Here is a 16772-nt window from a genome sequence, read left to right on the forward strand (position 1 = left end):
TTTCAGCCTCCAAAAATCTTCAAGATAAAACACGAATTTTTTCTTAATAAGTAAGTGAATTGGGGTCCAATCAGGTGAAGGGACATGGGGAGATGCCCATTTATGAGTAAAAGGGGAGGATCAGGTCCTAGACATTGAGTCGGGCGGGCGTCCCCTTACCCGGAACTACACATTGGTCAAGCAAGCACATAAAGATGCTATGCAATGCAGCATTGGTATGAACAATCCCCATTCATGAGACTATACCAAAATAGACATGCTCGAGGAAAGTACACGAGGTACCAGACCCAATGGAACACCAATCCACCAAGCATTTCCGGGCATGTACACGGAGGCACAAGTCCCAACGGAAAGCCAAGTCTACAGTATCACATGAGTGGCATCAATCCCCGGCATAAACAACTGCCATGGATACGAGTCCAATGTACATACATGATAAGAAAGCACGGGTGGACCAATTGGGTGGCCAAATGGTGACAGATCCTCGCGGCGGTAGAGATTCAATTCTTCTGCATACGAGTAAGTTCAGCCCTCAAGACTATGGACTCTTCTTCCTGCATCTTCTCTTTGCCACGGGACGGCTGTCCCACATATTCATGTTCCCTATTGTGCACCACATGAGTTTGCTTATCCTCTAAAGCATTGGAGGCATGCATTTCATTGTCCCTGCCTCTTGTATTCGCATCTCCAACATTCATTGTATGGCTGTCCATAATGTTCTAAGTGTAGAGATAGCTAGTGTTCACGATGATCGTCTCTCACGATAGAAGTGAAAGAGAACCGTATGCTCTGATACCAATGTAACTTGGTTGAGCACAGTGCTAATCAATACACTTAAATATACTAAGATTTGATGGACACTTGCTCAAATACAAGAAGTAAATTGTTGAATTGACAAGAGACACACAATGAGCCAGAACGACCGACCCCTCCCTCAAATAAAGTATATTAATCTTGGGAGAATCAAGTACATAGTGTCATGGGCATTTCTGACCAGATTTCCATACCAATGCATATGAATACAGTATTGCAAACAAGTGGTTGTCGATGTAGACTTGCAACCCACACTACCCTCCCAAGTGCCCATGTTCCCTACCATCTGCTCTCTATTGTTCCACCAACACATGGTAGCAACAATCTGCAAGAGAGCACGTAGGACAAGAGAACACTACACAAGGTATGTGATCTTGTAATCCGGTTCCTCCCTCTTGCTACTTGCTCCCATATTTAAGCATAAAAGCTTACCAATAGCAAGTAGAGTCGATGACAGCGGAAGTCTTCGCGATGGAAGTCCTTGGAGTGTTGAGATCTTTGATTTGTCCCCTTTCTTCACGACAAAAGTCTTCAAGAGGATGAAGGGAACCTTGGGAAATCTTCCCCTATGGTTCAACTTGAGAAAGGAAGGCTGAAATTAGGGTTTTCAGCAAAAAGACCAAAAATTACAGCAAAAATGAGAGCTGTTTTGCTGAATTTCAGTCTCATTGGGAGTGAGTGGGAGAGTGATTAGCACTTGGAAACACTCTTGGAAGCTTGGAAAACACCCTAGCAAGTTGGGTATGGCTATGGAGAGCTTGGAAATGGAGAGAAATGGTGAAAAAACAGAGTTTTCAATCTCCAAAAATCTTCATGAAGAGAAAACACGAATTTTCTCCTAATAAGTAAGTGAATTGAGGTCCAATCAGGTGAAGGGACATGGGGAGATGCCCATTTACGAGTAAAAGGGGAGGATCAGGTCTTGGACATTGAGTCTTGTCCGCCTCGGGACTTCAGTGAGTGTGAACTTGGAAGCGGTCATAATTTATAAGTGACTTTTGGGCACCCAAACTTTAAGTGGGAACGCACTCACTTATAAATATTGGCTAAGTCCTAAGGGCTATTTGAGCCTAGATTGGGTAATACTTACCACCTGTTCACATGCCACACAACCATGTCAGCAGACAGTTTCACACGCACGGTTCACGGGCGAGCGTCCCCTAGCCCGGAACTACACATAGGTCATGCAGGCATGAAAACAGTATGCAATTTCATTTGCAGGCAAGCACATAAAGATGCTATGCAATGCAACATTGGTATGGACAATCCCCGTTCATGAGACTATACCAAAATAGACGTGCTCCAGGCAAGTACACAAGGTACCATACCCAATGGAACACCAATCCACCAAGCATTTCCGGACATGTACACGGAGGCACATTTCCCAACAGAAAGCCAAGTCTACAGTATCACATGAGTGGCATCAATCCCCGGCATAAACAACTGCCATGGACACCAGTCCAATGTACATACATGATAAGAAAGCACGGGTGGACCAATTGGGTGGCCAAATGGTGACAGTCTTTAGTCAGATAGACTTGAAAGCGGGTATCATCAGATTCGCATTAGACCCGAGGATGTGCATAAGACAGCATTTCAGACCACTTTTGGGCTATACGAGTTCTTGGTCATGCCCTTTGGTTTGACAAATGCTCCTGCCACATTTAACAGGATGATGGACAAGATTTTCCGACCTCAGAGAGCGTTTGTGGGCACATTCTTTGATGATATGATTGTGCATTCACGCACAGAGGAGAAGCATAGGAAGCATTTGGCCATTGTGTTTGAAGAACTCCGGAAGCATAGGTTGGTCATTAATGGCAAGAAGAGTGAGTTCTTCTTGGAAGAGATACACTCCTTGGGGCATATCGTGTCTAAAGATGGAGTCCGTATGGATCCTTCGAAAGTGGAAGCAATTCTCAATTGGCCAGATTTGAGGACCGTGCATGATGTACGCAGCTTTTTGGGATTGTGTTCCTATTACAGGCGGTACATACGATATTTTGCTGAGATTGCTTTGTCCCTTCATGCTTTAACAAAGAAGGGAACTCTGTTTCGATGGGCTGATCGAAAAATTGCAGCCTTTAAAAAGCTTAAAGAAAAGCTTACTTCGGATCCTGTATTGGTATTATCGGATCTCCGAAAGGCTTTTGTTGTTTGGTGTCATGCATGTGGGAACAGCATTGGGGCAGTTCTCATGCAAGGAGGACATGTGATAGCCTATGAGAGTCATATTTTACAGAATGCCGAGAAGCATTTACAGGTTTATGAGAAAGAGATGTTGGCTATAATTCATGCTCTTTCTACATGGAAACACTATTTGCTTGGGGCTGATTTCACTGTGCAGACAGATCATCAGACCTTGCGTTATTTCCTCACGCAAACTAAACTTTATAAGAAGCATATGACATGGGCCAACTTTCTGTCTATGTTCCACTTTCAGATTGTTCATGTGGAAGGTAAAAAGAATGTTGTGGCAGATGCCTTGTCACACAAGCCACAGGTCTCAGCAGTTTCACTTGCTTATTATCATGAGCTTGATGAGATGAAAGAGCACTATGCCCAAGATGAGGATTTTGGAAGGGTCTATGATCAGATGTCTGAGAGTCAACAGCATGATCATTATACTCTCAGGGATGGATGTTGTCGATGCAGACTGTGTTACTAGGCAGTTACGACTCAAGGTTATGATTGAAAGTCATGCTCCACCGTATGGAGGTCATAGAGGTATTGATGCCACGATAAAGGCAGTTGAGGCTTTCTTTTATCGGCCGACCTTGAGAAGAGATGTTGATGCTTTTGTTAGGCAATGCATCGTATGTCAGAAGGTGAAGTTTGACCGTCAGAAGACACCAGGGTTACTTCAGCCTTTACCTATTCCAGATAGACCATGGAAGAGCATTGCCATGGATTTTATATTTGATCTTCCGAGGACACAAACGGGGAATGATGGCATTTGGACTATCATATGCACGTTCAGTAAGCAGGCTCATTTCATTCCCGTGCACAAGCAAAGTTGATCACATGGTGAAGTTGTTCATGGCGAACATCTTCAAGTATCATGGCATGCCTTCGTCTATCATTAGTGATCGTGATCCACAGATGACAAGTTTATTTTGGAGAGGGTTGTTTGACAACATGGGTACAACTCTCAAGTTTTCATCATCGTTTCATCCACAGACAGATGGTCAGTCTCGCAAGAGGCCTAATTCCACAATGTTAGATCTTCTTAAGTGTTATGTGTCAGAGCACAAGCAACAATGGGAAAAGTATCTTCCTTTGGTGGAGTTTGCTTATAACAACACCGTCCATACCTCGACGGACAAGGCGCCTTTTGAGATCGTGGAAGGAGGGAAGAAGGTACCACCTATTTTGCACACAAAGGATAAGATCTTTGAGGCTGACCAGTATGTGGAGAACATGGGTGAAGCTTATAGGAGAGTTAAGTTGGCACTCCAGAAAACTCAGCAAAAGCAAAAGAAAGCAACAGACCGTCACAGACGTGCATTAGAGTCTGCATTGGGTGATTGGGTTCTTTTGCGATTTGAGAAAGCTAGGCTCAAAAAGATGAAGGGTAAAGAGCGCTTATTCCCTAAGTTGAGCATGCGCTATTATGGACCTTTTCAGGTATTGGAAAAGATTAGTGAGGTGGCCTATCGTTTGAAGCTACTAGATCACTGCAGGATTCACAATGCATTTCATGTGAGTCTACTTAGACCTTTCTGTGGGGATGTGCCTGAGGATGTATCAGATGAGGCTCAGCCGGAAGTTGAGGAACTTGATGAGGTTCTTATTCCAGAGCAGATACTGGCACATAAGGAAAGAAAGGTACGAGGTAAAGTTTCTCGTCGCTATCTTGTGAAGTTCAAGAACTATTCACCAATGGATGCGAAGTGGATGGAGGAAGGTGACTTAGCAGATTCACCTCGGGTTTTGTAGCTTTATCTCGATGCCTTTGAGTTGGAGCCGACTCTTGCTACGGCTCATTCAGGTTCGACACAGCATGGGTCTGGAGCATTGCCTGATGCTCAAGAGGGGAGTAGCACCTCCGCTCCCTTGATACAGACAGGCTCAGATGACATCTAGAGGTCGCTTGGTGCAGCTTTTGTCTCACCCGAAGGTACTGATGGCTGACAGTACATCTGTTTATGGGACTTCTATGATATATGTGTACTAGTCACATTGGATGTTGTGGTTGTGTATGGTTCACAGTGGTATACAACTTGGACTATTACTACACCATTGGTTTGCAGTGAATGTTGCTACATATGCATGCATATGCATGGCTTAGAGAGATTGGGACGCTGATCTTGCCATATTGTACTTTTCACTTTGGATGTCTTGCTGTATCACCAGACTGCAATCGAGGACGCTTGCCATTTTTCAAGAGGGGGGTATGTCATGACCCTGTGAAATTGGTACAGCACAAGTGTGGGCATGGTGATCGGTGAGCAAGATAAACATTTAATGATTCATACTTGGGTGGCCGGACAAAAAGTTAACATGTGGACCCCCAAGTGTGAAGGGGGACCAAGGGACTAACTTTATGAGGCCCCTAGGATTTTTATGGGGAGAGGGGGCTACTCCACTTTTAGAGTACACGCCTCCCTCTCTATCTCTCTCTAGCTTTTTGGAAATAGAAGGCTGGCGGGCAGCGCAAGGGAGAGGGAAGCTTTTCTGAAAACAAGGCATACAAGCTGGTTGCAGGGCTGCTCCTCGCTTCCTCTTGCCTTTGGAGAGACTGTAGGAGGGCAGCGTTGTTCTGAAGCCTGGAAAAACAGCTACAAAGTTTCTTCCCTTTCTCTGTCTGTTAACTGCATGCATACGCAGAGGTGTACTTCATCTTGGAGCGACTGGCGGGCAGGGGCTGAATAGTGTATGGACCTCCCCCTTTCTATGGTGAACACCTAAGCAGATCTGCAGAAGATACAGGCGACTGGTTTCATGGGGGAAAAGTCAAAGGCTGATTGCTGGCTGTGCTACAGAACAGAGATTCAAGACTCTTTCCTCTCTCTCTCTCTTTAGTTCTTGAAGAGCTAGTTGGTTGCTGAATTGCAGAAGGTACAGGCGCCAACACGTTCTTTCTTTTCTCTCTCCTTTGCTTTTGGCAAGAAGATGGTTGTCAGTTGGGAAGTGTGAGTTGTGAGAAGGGAACACAAGGCTGGACAGCAGGTTCTCTCACAAGTATTCTCCCTCTTCCGGCTGCAAGACAAGAGGACAAGACAATTCGAGGCTTTTCCTCGAGTCTTTTCATCCTTGTGGAAACCGACATCAAGACTGTAAGTTTCTCTTTCTTTGTGAGCAAGTGGGACTGCAGGTGATGTCTTTTGAAGTCTCTCTTTTCAAGACTGCTCTAGAGTGGTTCTCTCTAGCCCTTTGTGAGAGGAAGGGTTTGGCAGTTCAGAGGGTGGAAACAGGACAAGTTTGTGGGCTGTTTTGGATGAGTTTGTGGACTGGTTTTCATGGCTGAGATTATGGCTATGTGCATGGTTCAGTCAGATGCTTATTCAAAGCCTCATGGATGTACAAACTTAGCAGATTAGAGGTGATAACAGTGTGGTGTTCTTGGGACACAAGGCTGTGTAACCTCTATGCTAAGAGGTACTGAGGATTGGCAGATTGGACTTGCAGACATACGAGCCATGGATGGCCATGTTGTAATCATCTAAATCTTTCCATTGAAATTGAATAAAGAAGTACCAAAAGGGGCGCCAAGCTTTGGGGCCAACAAGTGTCTTTCTCCTTTTTGTTTTGGAGCACTCTAGCTCCTGTTTATTTGATTATTTGTCTGGACTACAATTGGATTGGGTGACTGCTAGTCTACCGCACTTTGGTTTCTACCAGAGGCCAGTTTCACCAACCACCTCAAATACATGCTAAACTGCTGGCCGACAGGGTCCTGGTCCACACATCATGCCTCCACATGCCTCTTAACAGCTACAACTGCTCAAATCTTGATGTTTTTATCTGCTGCAAATCACGGATTAGCCTAGGATAAAGCATGTCCATGTGCATGCACAGACCCTCCTATATATTCAGTTCCCCTTCCTCCACTGTATGGTCATTGACAATAGCCTTTAGGGCTTCCATTTCTGCCCGGAGAGAGAGAGAGAGAGAGAGAGAGAGAGAGAGAGAGAATGCCTATGATTTTGGATAAGTGATATAAAGAGGCAGAATTAAGGATCATACTGTAGGTATTGTCACTATGACAAATTCAGTTGATTCTTTGTTTCGAAAAATTTCTCGCACCATCACCATGCGTTCCTTCAACAACTCAAGTTTATCCGTCTGCAAAAGAAAACAGAAGAAAAACCAATAAGATGCTGAACGAGTGTTGTTTTCTAAAGCAAAACAAGCCTTTTCCCAACATCTCTCACATGTCACTTTGAAATATGCAAACTGACCTCAATTCCCTATCTTTTAAAATTTCTCTTTTTTCAATGAATCCGTTGCTTAGCAGACTCCATGGAAAGTTTAGGTTGCCTCCCTTACTTACCAAAACAAAAGTGTGATCTTAACTTCACAAAAGTCTGGTCACAAGGCTTCAAACCATTCAACTCCATTATACATAGCACAGACTAGCAGCTATGACATCCCCAGTCACATCATCAGCACCCACGGGTAGGTGCATGTTCATGAATAGTAGACTCCATGCTCATACTTAAACCCCATCTGTGGTACAGATCTTATTGTACCATATGGTACATTACATACCTTTTACTATTCTCCCAAGGGTTGAAAGCTTTGAATTAAGCAAAGTAGATACTGGATATGCACCAAACACCCCTATGTCAATACTTACGGACATGGATGCACCCAAGCGAGAGTAGGGCTTTCAAAAACATCTCCTTTATTGTTTGCTACCGTTTGCTTTTCATCTCTTTGGCATCTCTTGCTTACATCCATGCGTGAGTACATCCATACTGGATATGCACCAAACACCCCTATGTCAATACTTACGGACATGGATGCACCCAAGCGAGAGTAGGGCTTTCAAAAACATCTCCTTTATTGTTTGCTACCGTTTGCTTTTCATCTCTTTGGCATCTCTTCCCTGCACAACATCTCTTTGGCCCCTCTTGCTTGCTTCCCATCTCTTTAGCACCTCTTGCTTACATCCATGCGTGAATGCATGAATGCACTCACGCCATACATGCATGTATCTTAATGTATGAAAACATACCATACGTAACCTATGTATAATTAATGTAGAATTAGACATATCCACCTCTGTGGAGAAGTCTTTATGAATAGATGACAATACCAAGTTTCTATCACTTCTGTGGAGGTGGAAGACACAATGCAAGCAGGCACTAAAACCAGTACTCTCTTTGTTTTGTAGAAGTGTGTATGCTGCAAAGAAGCTAAGTTTAAATTAATAGTTGTGTTCATACACAAATAGGTACAAGCTAGAGGCATACTTGTGTTCATACACATAAAGGTCCAGGCAAGAGGCATACCGCACTGTCCCCTCCATCGCTGGATTGTCCAAACACTGACTTGATGGCTGCAGTTGCAGATGATAATTTTTGTTTCAACTGAATGACAAAGCAAAATTAGTATAATTGATTTGTTGACTATAACTAACTGCTTTCAACTTAATTTGTTTACATAATTTAATAAGGTTAGTAATAAAGCCTCAAAGAGAGGTAGAATTCAAAGCTACCTTGAGAATCTTCCCTATAGAAGCATCTAAAAAGTCTGGAAGAGAAAGCAGGCGTAAGGTATGACCCTGCAAAAATTAATGTTCCATAAAAGGATGGCAGTGCATGTACTTTTTTAGTTGAGTCATATTTAGGGGTCCAAACTAACGCCCCAGCTGGGCAGCATGGTGTGATGGCCACCCAGGCAAGGGCTTGCCAATATGTGTGCGCTTGCATGCATGCATGTGAATGTGTGTGTGTTGTGTGTGTGCACATGCATGCGTGTGGGCATTGTCGGACAAAATGTCTACATATGACGCACACACACACGTGCACACACATGTACACAGATGCATATAAATGTATTGATACTACTAACCGTTGGAGCTGTGTCAAACACTATGCGGGTGAACTTGCTATATTCGGGCGCCTGCATAAATTGAATGACCTGCCAACATAAAAACAGGGAAGTGAACCATAAAGCAGCATACATGACCCTTTTGTTGGCATGATAACACAGTACATTGATGACTGCAATGGCATTAAAAGGGAACCTTTGCAATAGCAATAGCTTCATCGAGGCCAGGAGGTGGCGTATCTAGCAGCTCCCCAAGCTTCAATTCACCTAACTTAACAAATTACCACGAAAAGAGCTCAAATTACAATAATTTAAATGATTAGTCTTTTCGAAAAAATTGGCATTGTATATGGAAGCCAGGCAGCAGTTACTCTGCTAGACAATGGATATACTTTGAATTTCCTACTTACTTGTTCCACCCATCCACCAAGTCCCATGCTGTCCATAAAATCCTTCACACCACTCCCTCCATCCTTTGAAGTAGCTGCACGGAACTCCGCCCTTGCTTGCTCGGGATTAATCTGGTGTGTCATTGACAGCCAAAGAGCTTTTAAGAAAAAATACTAAAAAAGGGGCTCAGTTTGCATAGCCACCACCGGAGCTAGACAAGGCCTCTACCTCACCCCCCCCCCTCTTCTTCCTTCTCATGAAATCATGCCACAGCCACCCAAAACTACAATCAAAAACTGCCACCCACAGCTTGAGCACAGATATAAGCTTCAAGAAACCCACCAATAACATACCTCCATCGCAAAAAGTGGGAAGTCGGGACCTTCAACAGGCACAGGCATACCACCAGTTAGATCCTGCCAAACAAGCAATATGAATAATTTTTTTCATAGGACCCACAGTCACGTGGTTTGCAAACACAATTAAAATCACACCTGTGCAAATGAGTCACTCAGAGAATGGGCAGGGTCTGTCGAAACCACCAATGTCGGATGCCCACTATTTGCAAACTTTACTGCAAGAGAAGCAGCCAAGCTTGTCTTTCCCACGCCACCCTTGCCACCGAGCATGTAATACTTCCTTTGGGTTCCTAAAACCATTTGTTCGAAGCCAGTTTCAAGCTCTGCTGGAGTCAACACTGATCTGACATCTAAGAAGCAGAAAAAAAAAACAGCCTGGTTAGATTTCTTATGCATATCTCCCTTAAATCTACCCTCATATGTTTGCTTGCACTTTTGTTTGAGTTCAACAAAGCTTTTATGAGATAAGAAAGGCTTCAAAATTAACACAGCCTGATACCAAGTACTAGGGGTTCTGAGAGGCTCTAAAATCAACACAGCTTGTTACCAAGCACCTAGCGACTTTGGTCGTTCCAAAAACAATTAGAACCAACTAGTGAACTGTATGCACTGTCTACATTCTCTCAACCTAAATCTCATGAGTTTGCGTGTGGAATTTATTGTTCATAGGAATATATCACAACAAAGTCCACATGATTAAACGCCTAACAATGTACTAACAGCTAAGGCTGCAGTTACCCTAGTCCCTATTATACTCCGAACCCATGGGTGGAGGATAACTAAATTCGAAGGAGGGCTGCTCGCTGCACCAAAGTGACCAGGGGTGATCATCGTGAGCTTCCAACACGTTAAAAAAAGTCGCCTTTCCCCCACACATACAGTGCTCTCCTAGCACCAAGGGCTAACCCTAAATTGGACAAAGAAACTGCCAGAACCAAAAAACATTGAGAAATCCTAAGTTGCGAGACCAAATGTCATGTGCACCATTCTCTTAGGGTGCCACGCGGACATTAGGGAGCTTCTAGGATAGTCGATCACTTTTTTTGATGGGCCAAGAGCATGTTGTGAGCCTAGTGTGAAGATGTACAAGGTCGCAGATCAGTCTCCGAATGGGAGTCATTGACATCACTACTCATGTCACACACACATATAATACCTCAGCCTAAGAGGCTGTTCACACACACACACACACACTTACAAACATATAATGGCTGTTTCACACATGGAGCTCCGATTCCCAACAAAACCCCCCTTCAGAGTGAAGGAGGTTGTCGGAATGCACAGCAGAAAATGAGACAACTACTGTGAGAAAGAAAACGCAAAAGTATAGAGAGAGAGAAGCTGTATAAACTCTGCTATATACCCCGTTGAACAATAAACAAGCAAGATGTCACCAGCCAAGATCTTCTCACGAACAAAGTGAAATTGTATCTGTATGTGCTTGGTCCAGGCATGGAAGACCAGGTTCCGAGCAATAGATATGCAACTCTGGTTATCGCATTGGATGACCGTGGGTTCCTTCTGTGGAAACCCAATCTCACCAAGTAACCTCCGTAGCCACACAACCTCGCAAGCAACACCACAAGCAGCCCGGTACTCTGCCTCTGTAGAAGACAAGGCAATAGTTGGCTACCTCTTGTTGCTCCAAGAAATAGCTCCTGAGCCAAGGGTAAATCTGTAGCCTAATGTAGATCTCCTCGTGTCTGGATCTCCTCCCCAATCTGAGTCACTCCAACCTTGGAGTCTGACTCGGTCCTTTGTTTCCCTTCTAGTGTCATAGAAGAGTCCAAGATCCTTCGTACCCTACAAATACCACAAGATCCGCAATCCTGCGTCCCAATGAGTCTTCAAAGGTGTCTGCATGAATGAGCTCAATAGCCCCACTGGAAAGGGCAAGTCCAATCTGGTGTTGAGCAGCCAAATCAATGAGCCAACAAGCTTCCAATACAAGGAGGCATCAACCTACTCACAAGGATCATTAACTGTAAGTTTGTTATTTGGGTCCATCAGTGAAGAAATAGGCTTGCAATTCTCCATCCCAAAGGTCTCCAGCAACTCATGAACATACCGCTGCTCTAAAACAAAGAACCCCCTTTAGGTCTGCCAAATCTCCAATCCCAAAAAGAAATGGAGTAAGCCTAAGTCGGTCATCTCAAACTCCTTTGACAAGACAACCTTCGTCTCAGCTATGTGCTCCACATGATCGCCAGTGAGAATAAGATCATCCACATAAAGGATAATCAAAGTGACCATACTGCGTTTCCGAAAGAGATACAAGTTAGGATTTGTAACTGATCTCTGAAAACCTTTCCGTAGAAAGAAGGAATCAATCTTCTGATTCCAAGTCCTGGAACCTTCTTATGACCATACAAGGCCTTCCGTAACCTGTAAACCATCCCCTTTGATCCCGGAACCTCAAAGCCTAGAGGTTGCTCCACATACACCTCCTCCTGCAAGTCACCATTAAGGAACGCAAATTTTACATCCATATGATATATGGGCCACCCTATTGAGAAGAGGCAAGGGCGAGAACTGTCCGAATCATGGTCATCCTCACTGTCAGTGCAAAGGTATCCTCATAGTCGATGCCAAGCCGCTGCGCATAGCCCTTAGCCACAAGTTTGGCCTTGTGCTTGTCCACTGACCCATCACACATATACTTGGTCTTATAGACCCACTTGACAGCAATGACAGACTATTTTGACGGCCTCGGAACCAACTCCAAGTGTTATTCTTCTCGATGGCTTCAAGTTCCACTTGCATGGCTTTCCTCTAAGTCTCCTGGGAAAGAGCTTCCTTAACGAACGTGGGCTCTTTGTCCTGAATGATACGAGACATCAAAGTATAGTTCAACTGTAAAGGCTCCTCTGACTGACGAACGCAAGAACTAGAATGTCCCTGCTTGCTGCCAACATCTAGCAAGCCATCCACAATTTGGTCCCAAAAAGCCCGCCGCAACATATCCACATTCAAGTGGCCATGACGAAACTGCCTAGAAGCACCACTGTCCAGAATCCACTCCCGAGTATCCCTAGCGGTGAGTCCAACCACCTCTCTGCTCGAAGAAGATGAAACTCCGGTGTCCATAATCTCCAAGCGCACAAAAGCTAGAGTCTTCACGGTTAAAGCTAAGGAATCTGCACCTTTCATGGTGCTTCGCTGAGGACATTTCCTCCAATAGTGACCTTTCTCGCCACAATGGTTACAGATCCGCTCGGCCTTCAAGGCGTCACGATCCAAGTCAAGCTCCTGCTCAAAAGACTTCACCTGTGAAGACTTCCCTTTGCCCTTGTTGTTGCGGCGGCCTTTCGACCGCTGGCCAATCAAGGCCTCAGAACCTCTGCCCTGTGGAGGGTTCATAAATTACTCTTCCTGGTCCAAAACCATAGGCACAAGCTCCTCCCATGTGATGGTGCTGAGCCTCCCACTGGTGATCAAAGAAGAATACAAAGTTGAGTACTAAGGAGTCAGATGCCACAACACAGTGATGGCCATGTCCTCTAAAGATATCTCCTTCCTAGCCTGAAGAACCTCCTGCTAAAGAGCCTGGAGTTTGTTGATGTGCTCCCGCATCGTCGAAGATTTTGCAAGATCCATCACTCGCATCTGCACTTCTAAGGAAATCTGCTTCATGGGTGATACCCTATTATACAAAGAAGCCAAGTGCTGCCAAATCCCTCAGGCCAGCGTCATGGGGTGTGCGATTAACGAAGATGAAAGAACGCACACGGGCATTGACAGGATCCCATAACTCTGCCTAAGCCTCCCGTTCTTTCCTGGAAGAAGGTAAAAGCTCCCCCTCTTCCAACTCTGGCCTTGGAACACCAACCACAATGAAATCAGCCAAGTCATAAGACTCCAAGACAGACTCCATCATTACCTTCCAGATGCCATAGTTGTCCCGTCCAACTATCGATCCACCGGGAATGTGGGGAGGGTGGAGATCTTCACATGCTTCTCAACCATCTCAAGCAAATCTATCATCTCAAGGGTTCACAAGGTCTTGTGAAGGGAGGGTGGGTGGGAAAAACAATGAAGAAGAGGCTACAAACACTATGCAAGGTGGCTGTCCAGCAATGATGGCCGCCTTCTACCTGCTTCTCCAAGTCCCAAACAGCCTAGAAATTCTCCAATCAGTACCAGAAAACAGCAAACCCTCAAGCTCTCACTGTCTCCAAGCTTCAAGCCACCTAGGGCTCTAATACCATGTCGGAATGCACAGCAGAAAATGAGACAACTACTGTGAGAAAGAAAACGCAAAAGTATAGAGAGAGAAAAGCTATATAAACTCTGCTATATACAACAAGATCCGGTACAAATGACAAGTGGGGGCAAGGGTGGTATTTATACCACCCTAGGCTATTGGTCGACTAGCCCAAAAACAGCCGACAGCAACAAAGAGGTCCACGATTGGAATAAAACCAGTCAGCCAGCAAATATGGCAGTCGGCCAGGAGAAAACAAGGTCGGCCAGGACCAGATCAAATCGGCCAACATCACAATGGTCGGCCAGCACAGGAAGTCCCCCCACGACTAGCAAAACTGGGAAAACAACACAAAAAATGAGAAAAAAATGGAGAGTACTCCTAACTGGGCGAGCACACCCACAACAGAGGCCCTCACTCCCTACTGAGTAATATGGTACAAACAGGAGATGACTGCTAACAGGTGTGACCCAAGATGAAAGGAAGACCCCCTATCCCCCCCCCCCCTCTTCCATCACATCCTACAAAGGAATAACCTACCTATGCATGTGCACCTCCGTGCCATCATAGTAGTTTTCCAGTCAGGCATATGAAGTTGGATAGTTCTTCGACACCGCCCTTGTTACTAACAGGGAATAACATGGGAAAGGAATCAGAACTTGAGCAATGATAGCGTGAAATTCTTCATTTTCAGCATCCTTGTCTCTCTCCTTAGATGGTTCTAAAACATCTTCAATAGTAAGATTTGCATGATGTTGCTCCTGTTCCTTCTCCTTCTTTTTGAAGCAATTAGCTTCTTTGTGGCCCATTCGCTTGCAATATCTACACTGAATCTTCTTGGATGTCTTCCAATTGTTGGTGTTGATGAAGGCTTTGTCTAAGTTATAGCTCCTGTTTGTTTGCTCTTCTTCTTTATTTCTTCTATCTTTCTCAATAAGTAGCGCCACTAGGTCATCGTAGGTTGTGGCCGCCAGGCGAAGGACTTCTAGAGTCTATTGAACACGCCATACATGCTCTTTAAAAGCACAGCCATCTTATCTTCATTATCACGCTCGCATTTCAGACTAGCGAGCTGCTGGACTATCGACCCAAACTTGGCAAGATGATCATGTAACTCTTCACTTTCATTTATTTTAAGATCGTAAAACTTGGGCTTGAGAAAGACCTTAGAGTTAGTGATTCTATTACCGAAAATGCTCTCCAATTTCTCCCATATTTGTTTTATTGTGGACTTGAAGACGATGTGATGCACCAAGGAATCTACCAAGCTGAGGCCAATCATGGCAATAGCTCTTTGGCTACATTGTTACCACAACTTCAACTTCATTGGTTCATCGGCTTCGGGCTCCTCATCGCCGCCAAAAACTCTCCCCCAAACTCCTTCCCGCGTAAGGAGAAGCGGCATCTTGGTTTACCATGTAGGGAAACTAGTACCGATGAACCTGTCAATGAATGAAGAAGTGATGGAGGCCAGAAGAGCCATGAATGTGACCAATTGTCATGGTCAACCCAAGGTTTATTTGTTGAATGATCTATTTGCCATACGTTTATAGTAATATAAGTTATTTATATAGAATCAAATATAGCTAATTGTTGATATGATGTATGTTCCTCCGAGGTTGAAATTCCTATGTCACGTTTCATTATATATGCAAATTATAAAATACTATCATTACCAAACGACAATTAGGCAACAAATAAAGCAAGAGGAACCCTCCAAAACGATTTTCAAGCAATTGGCCCCAGCTTAAGTACACAATATACAGCTCTATTATGATTCACTGATCTTGAATTTCAAGTTTTATCACAAAAAGTACTAGGAAAACACATCCACAACTACCCAGCTATCAAGGATTAAGACCTCACATTTCACAAGTAAAACCTTACAAATTCCAAAAAAGGTACAAAAACCTACCGCTTCAAAATCTCAATTTAAAAAAATCTAGATTTTTCAAAAGAAAATGGTGTGAAGTTTGAATAGTGGTGCATACTTTGAAGGCCCTTTTTCTATGAATAACTTCCCAAGAAAAAGAGGTGAGTTTTTTCAAAGAAGCAGAGAAAAATAATGAGATTTATGGTGGGGAGCTAACCAGATGAGAAGCGAAGAGACCTGCGATTTTGTGATGCTGTAGTTGAACTGGGTTGCAGGTTTATCAATGGGCTGATGCCCCACGGGTCACTGCCGCCCACTCTCTGTTGTGGGGTTTTTTTGAATCCCAGAGAAACTGCACAATTGCTGCTGCAGCTCACGTTGCCAGCTCTACAGGAAGACCGCAATACAGCAGACCGCCCACTACCGCAATAAGAGGCCGTGAGACCTAATGGCCCAAGGTGAAGAAGACCGTGGGATGCCATACCCTTCTAGGTTGGTGATCTCGTGCTGTGCTTGTATTTGTAATGAGAGTGATGAGAGATGAGATATGAGTGTGTGCGCGCGCTTGTGTGTGTGCGTGTGTGTGTGTGTGTGTGTGTGTGTGAGAGAGAGAGAGAGACTACTAAAATGAATGCAAAGATAAATGCTATGGAATTGAAATTTTAAGACATTTTCTTGGTTAGGGTTTTTTATACGTGCTATGCAAAGAGTTGAGTTGCTCCTTGTCCAAGACTCCAAGAGGTGGAAGAGTGAGAGAGAGAGAGAGAGAGTTGCTCCTTGTCCAAGAGGTGGGAAAAGAGAGACAATGTGTAGGAAAAAAAAAAATATTCCTATATATATTGCTCCTCCTTATAGGAAGATTTTGCTATTTTTGAAGGTATGCTTTGGAAAAAAATATTCCTATATATTGCTCCTTCTTTGGGAAGATTTTGCTATTTTTAAAGGTATGCTACCTTGTGAATTTGTTTAACCGTCTACCTTTGTCTCCATCCATATGAATATCTTACCACCCATATCTTATGGATACCTAGTTTTCCTATCTTCATTAACAAGTTTGGAACAACGTGACAAGTACGCAAGGTATGGCAGACACAAAGCCTAAATGATATGGCATAAAATCATTTGCCAAAAA

General features: G+C 44.1%; 1 protein-coding gene across 2 annotated transcripts in view; it reads right to left on the reverse strand.

The window, feature by feature from the left end:
* The window catches only part of LOC147626287 (P-loop containing nucleoside triphosphate hydrolases superfamily protein), a 43480-nt gene extending 27231 nt beyond the window's left edge, over positions 1 to 16249 (reverse strand). Inside the window, exons 1-9 of one of the 2 annotated variants that reach the window (XM_086816436.1) lie at positions 15858 to 16248; positions 9699 to 9913; positions 9558 to 9620; positions 9225 to 9335; positions 9011 to 9085; positions 8836 to 8904; positions 8480 to 8545; positions 8274 to 8351; positions 7003 to 7101 (exon numbers count right to left, since the gene is read on the reverse strand). In XM_086816436.1, coding sequence (XP_086672562.1) covers positions 7003 to 7101; positions 8274 to 8351; positions 8480 to 8545; positions 8836 to 8904; positions 9011 to 9085; positions 9225 to 9335; positions 9558 to 9620; positions 9699 to 9913; positions 15858 to 16122 — 1041 coding nt within the window. In that variant the 5' untranslated portion in view covers positions 16123 to 16248. Of the gene's footprint in view, positions 1 to 7002; positions 7102 to 8001; positions 8167 to 8273; positions 8352 to 8479; positions 8546 to 8835; positions 8905 to 9010; positions 9086 to 9224; positions 9336 to 9557; positions 9621 to 9698; positions 9914 to 15857 lie in introns of those variants that run through there. The other variant, XM_086816437.1, reaches the window with a different exon arrangement.
* Positions 16250 to 16772: the final 523 nt, after the last annotated feature.

This window comes from Cibotium barometz, chromosome 22 (genome assembly GCF_041138505.1).
Source record: "Cibotium barometz isolate CiBa-2024 chromosome 22, ASM4113850v1, whole genome shotgun sequence".
In the NCBI taxonomy this organism is placed as follows: Eukaryota; Viridiplantae; Streptophyta; class Polypodiopsida; order Cyatheales; family Cibotiaceae; genus Cibotium; species Cibotium barometz.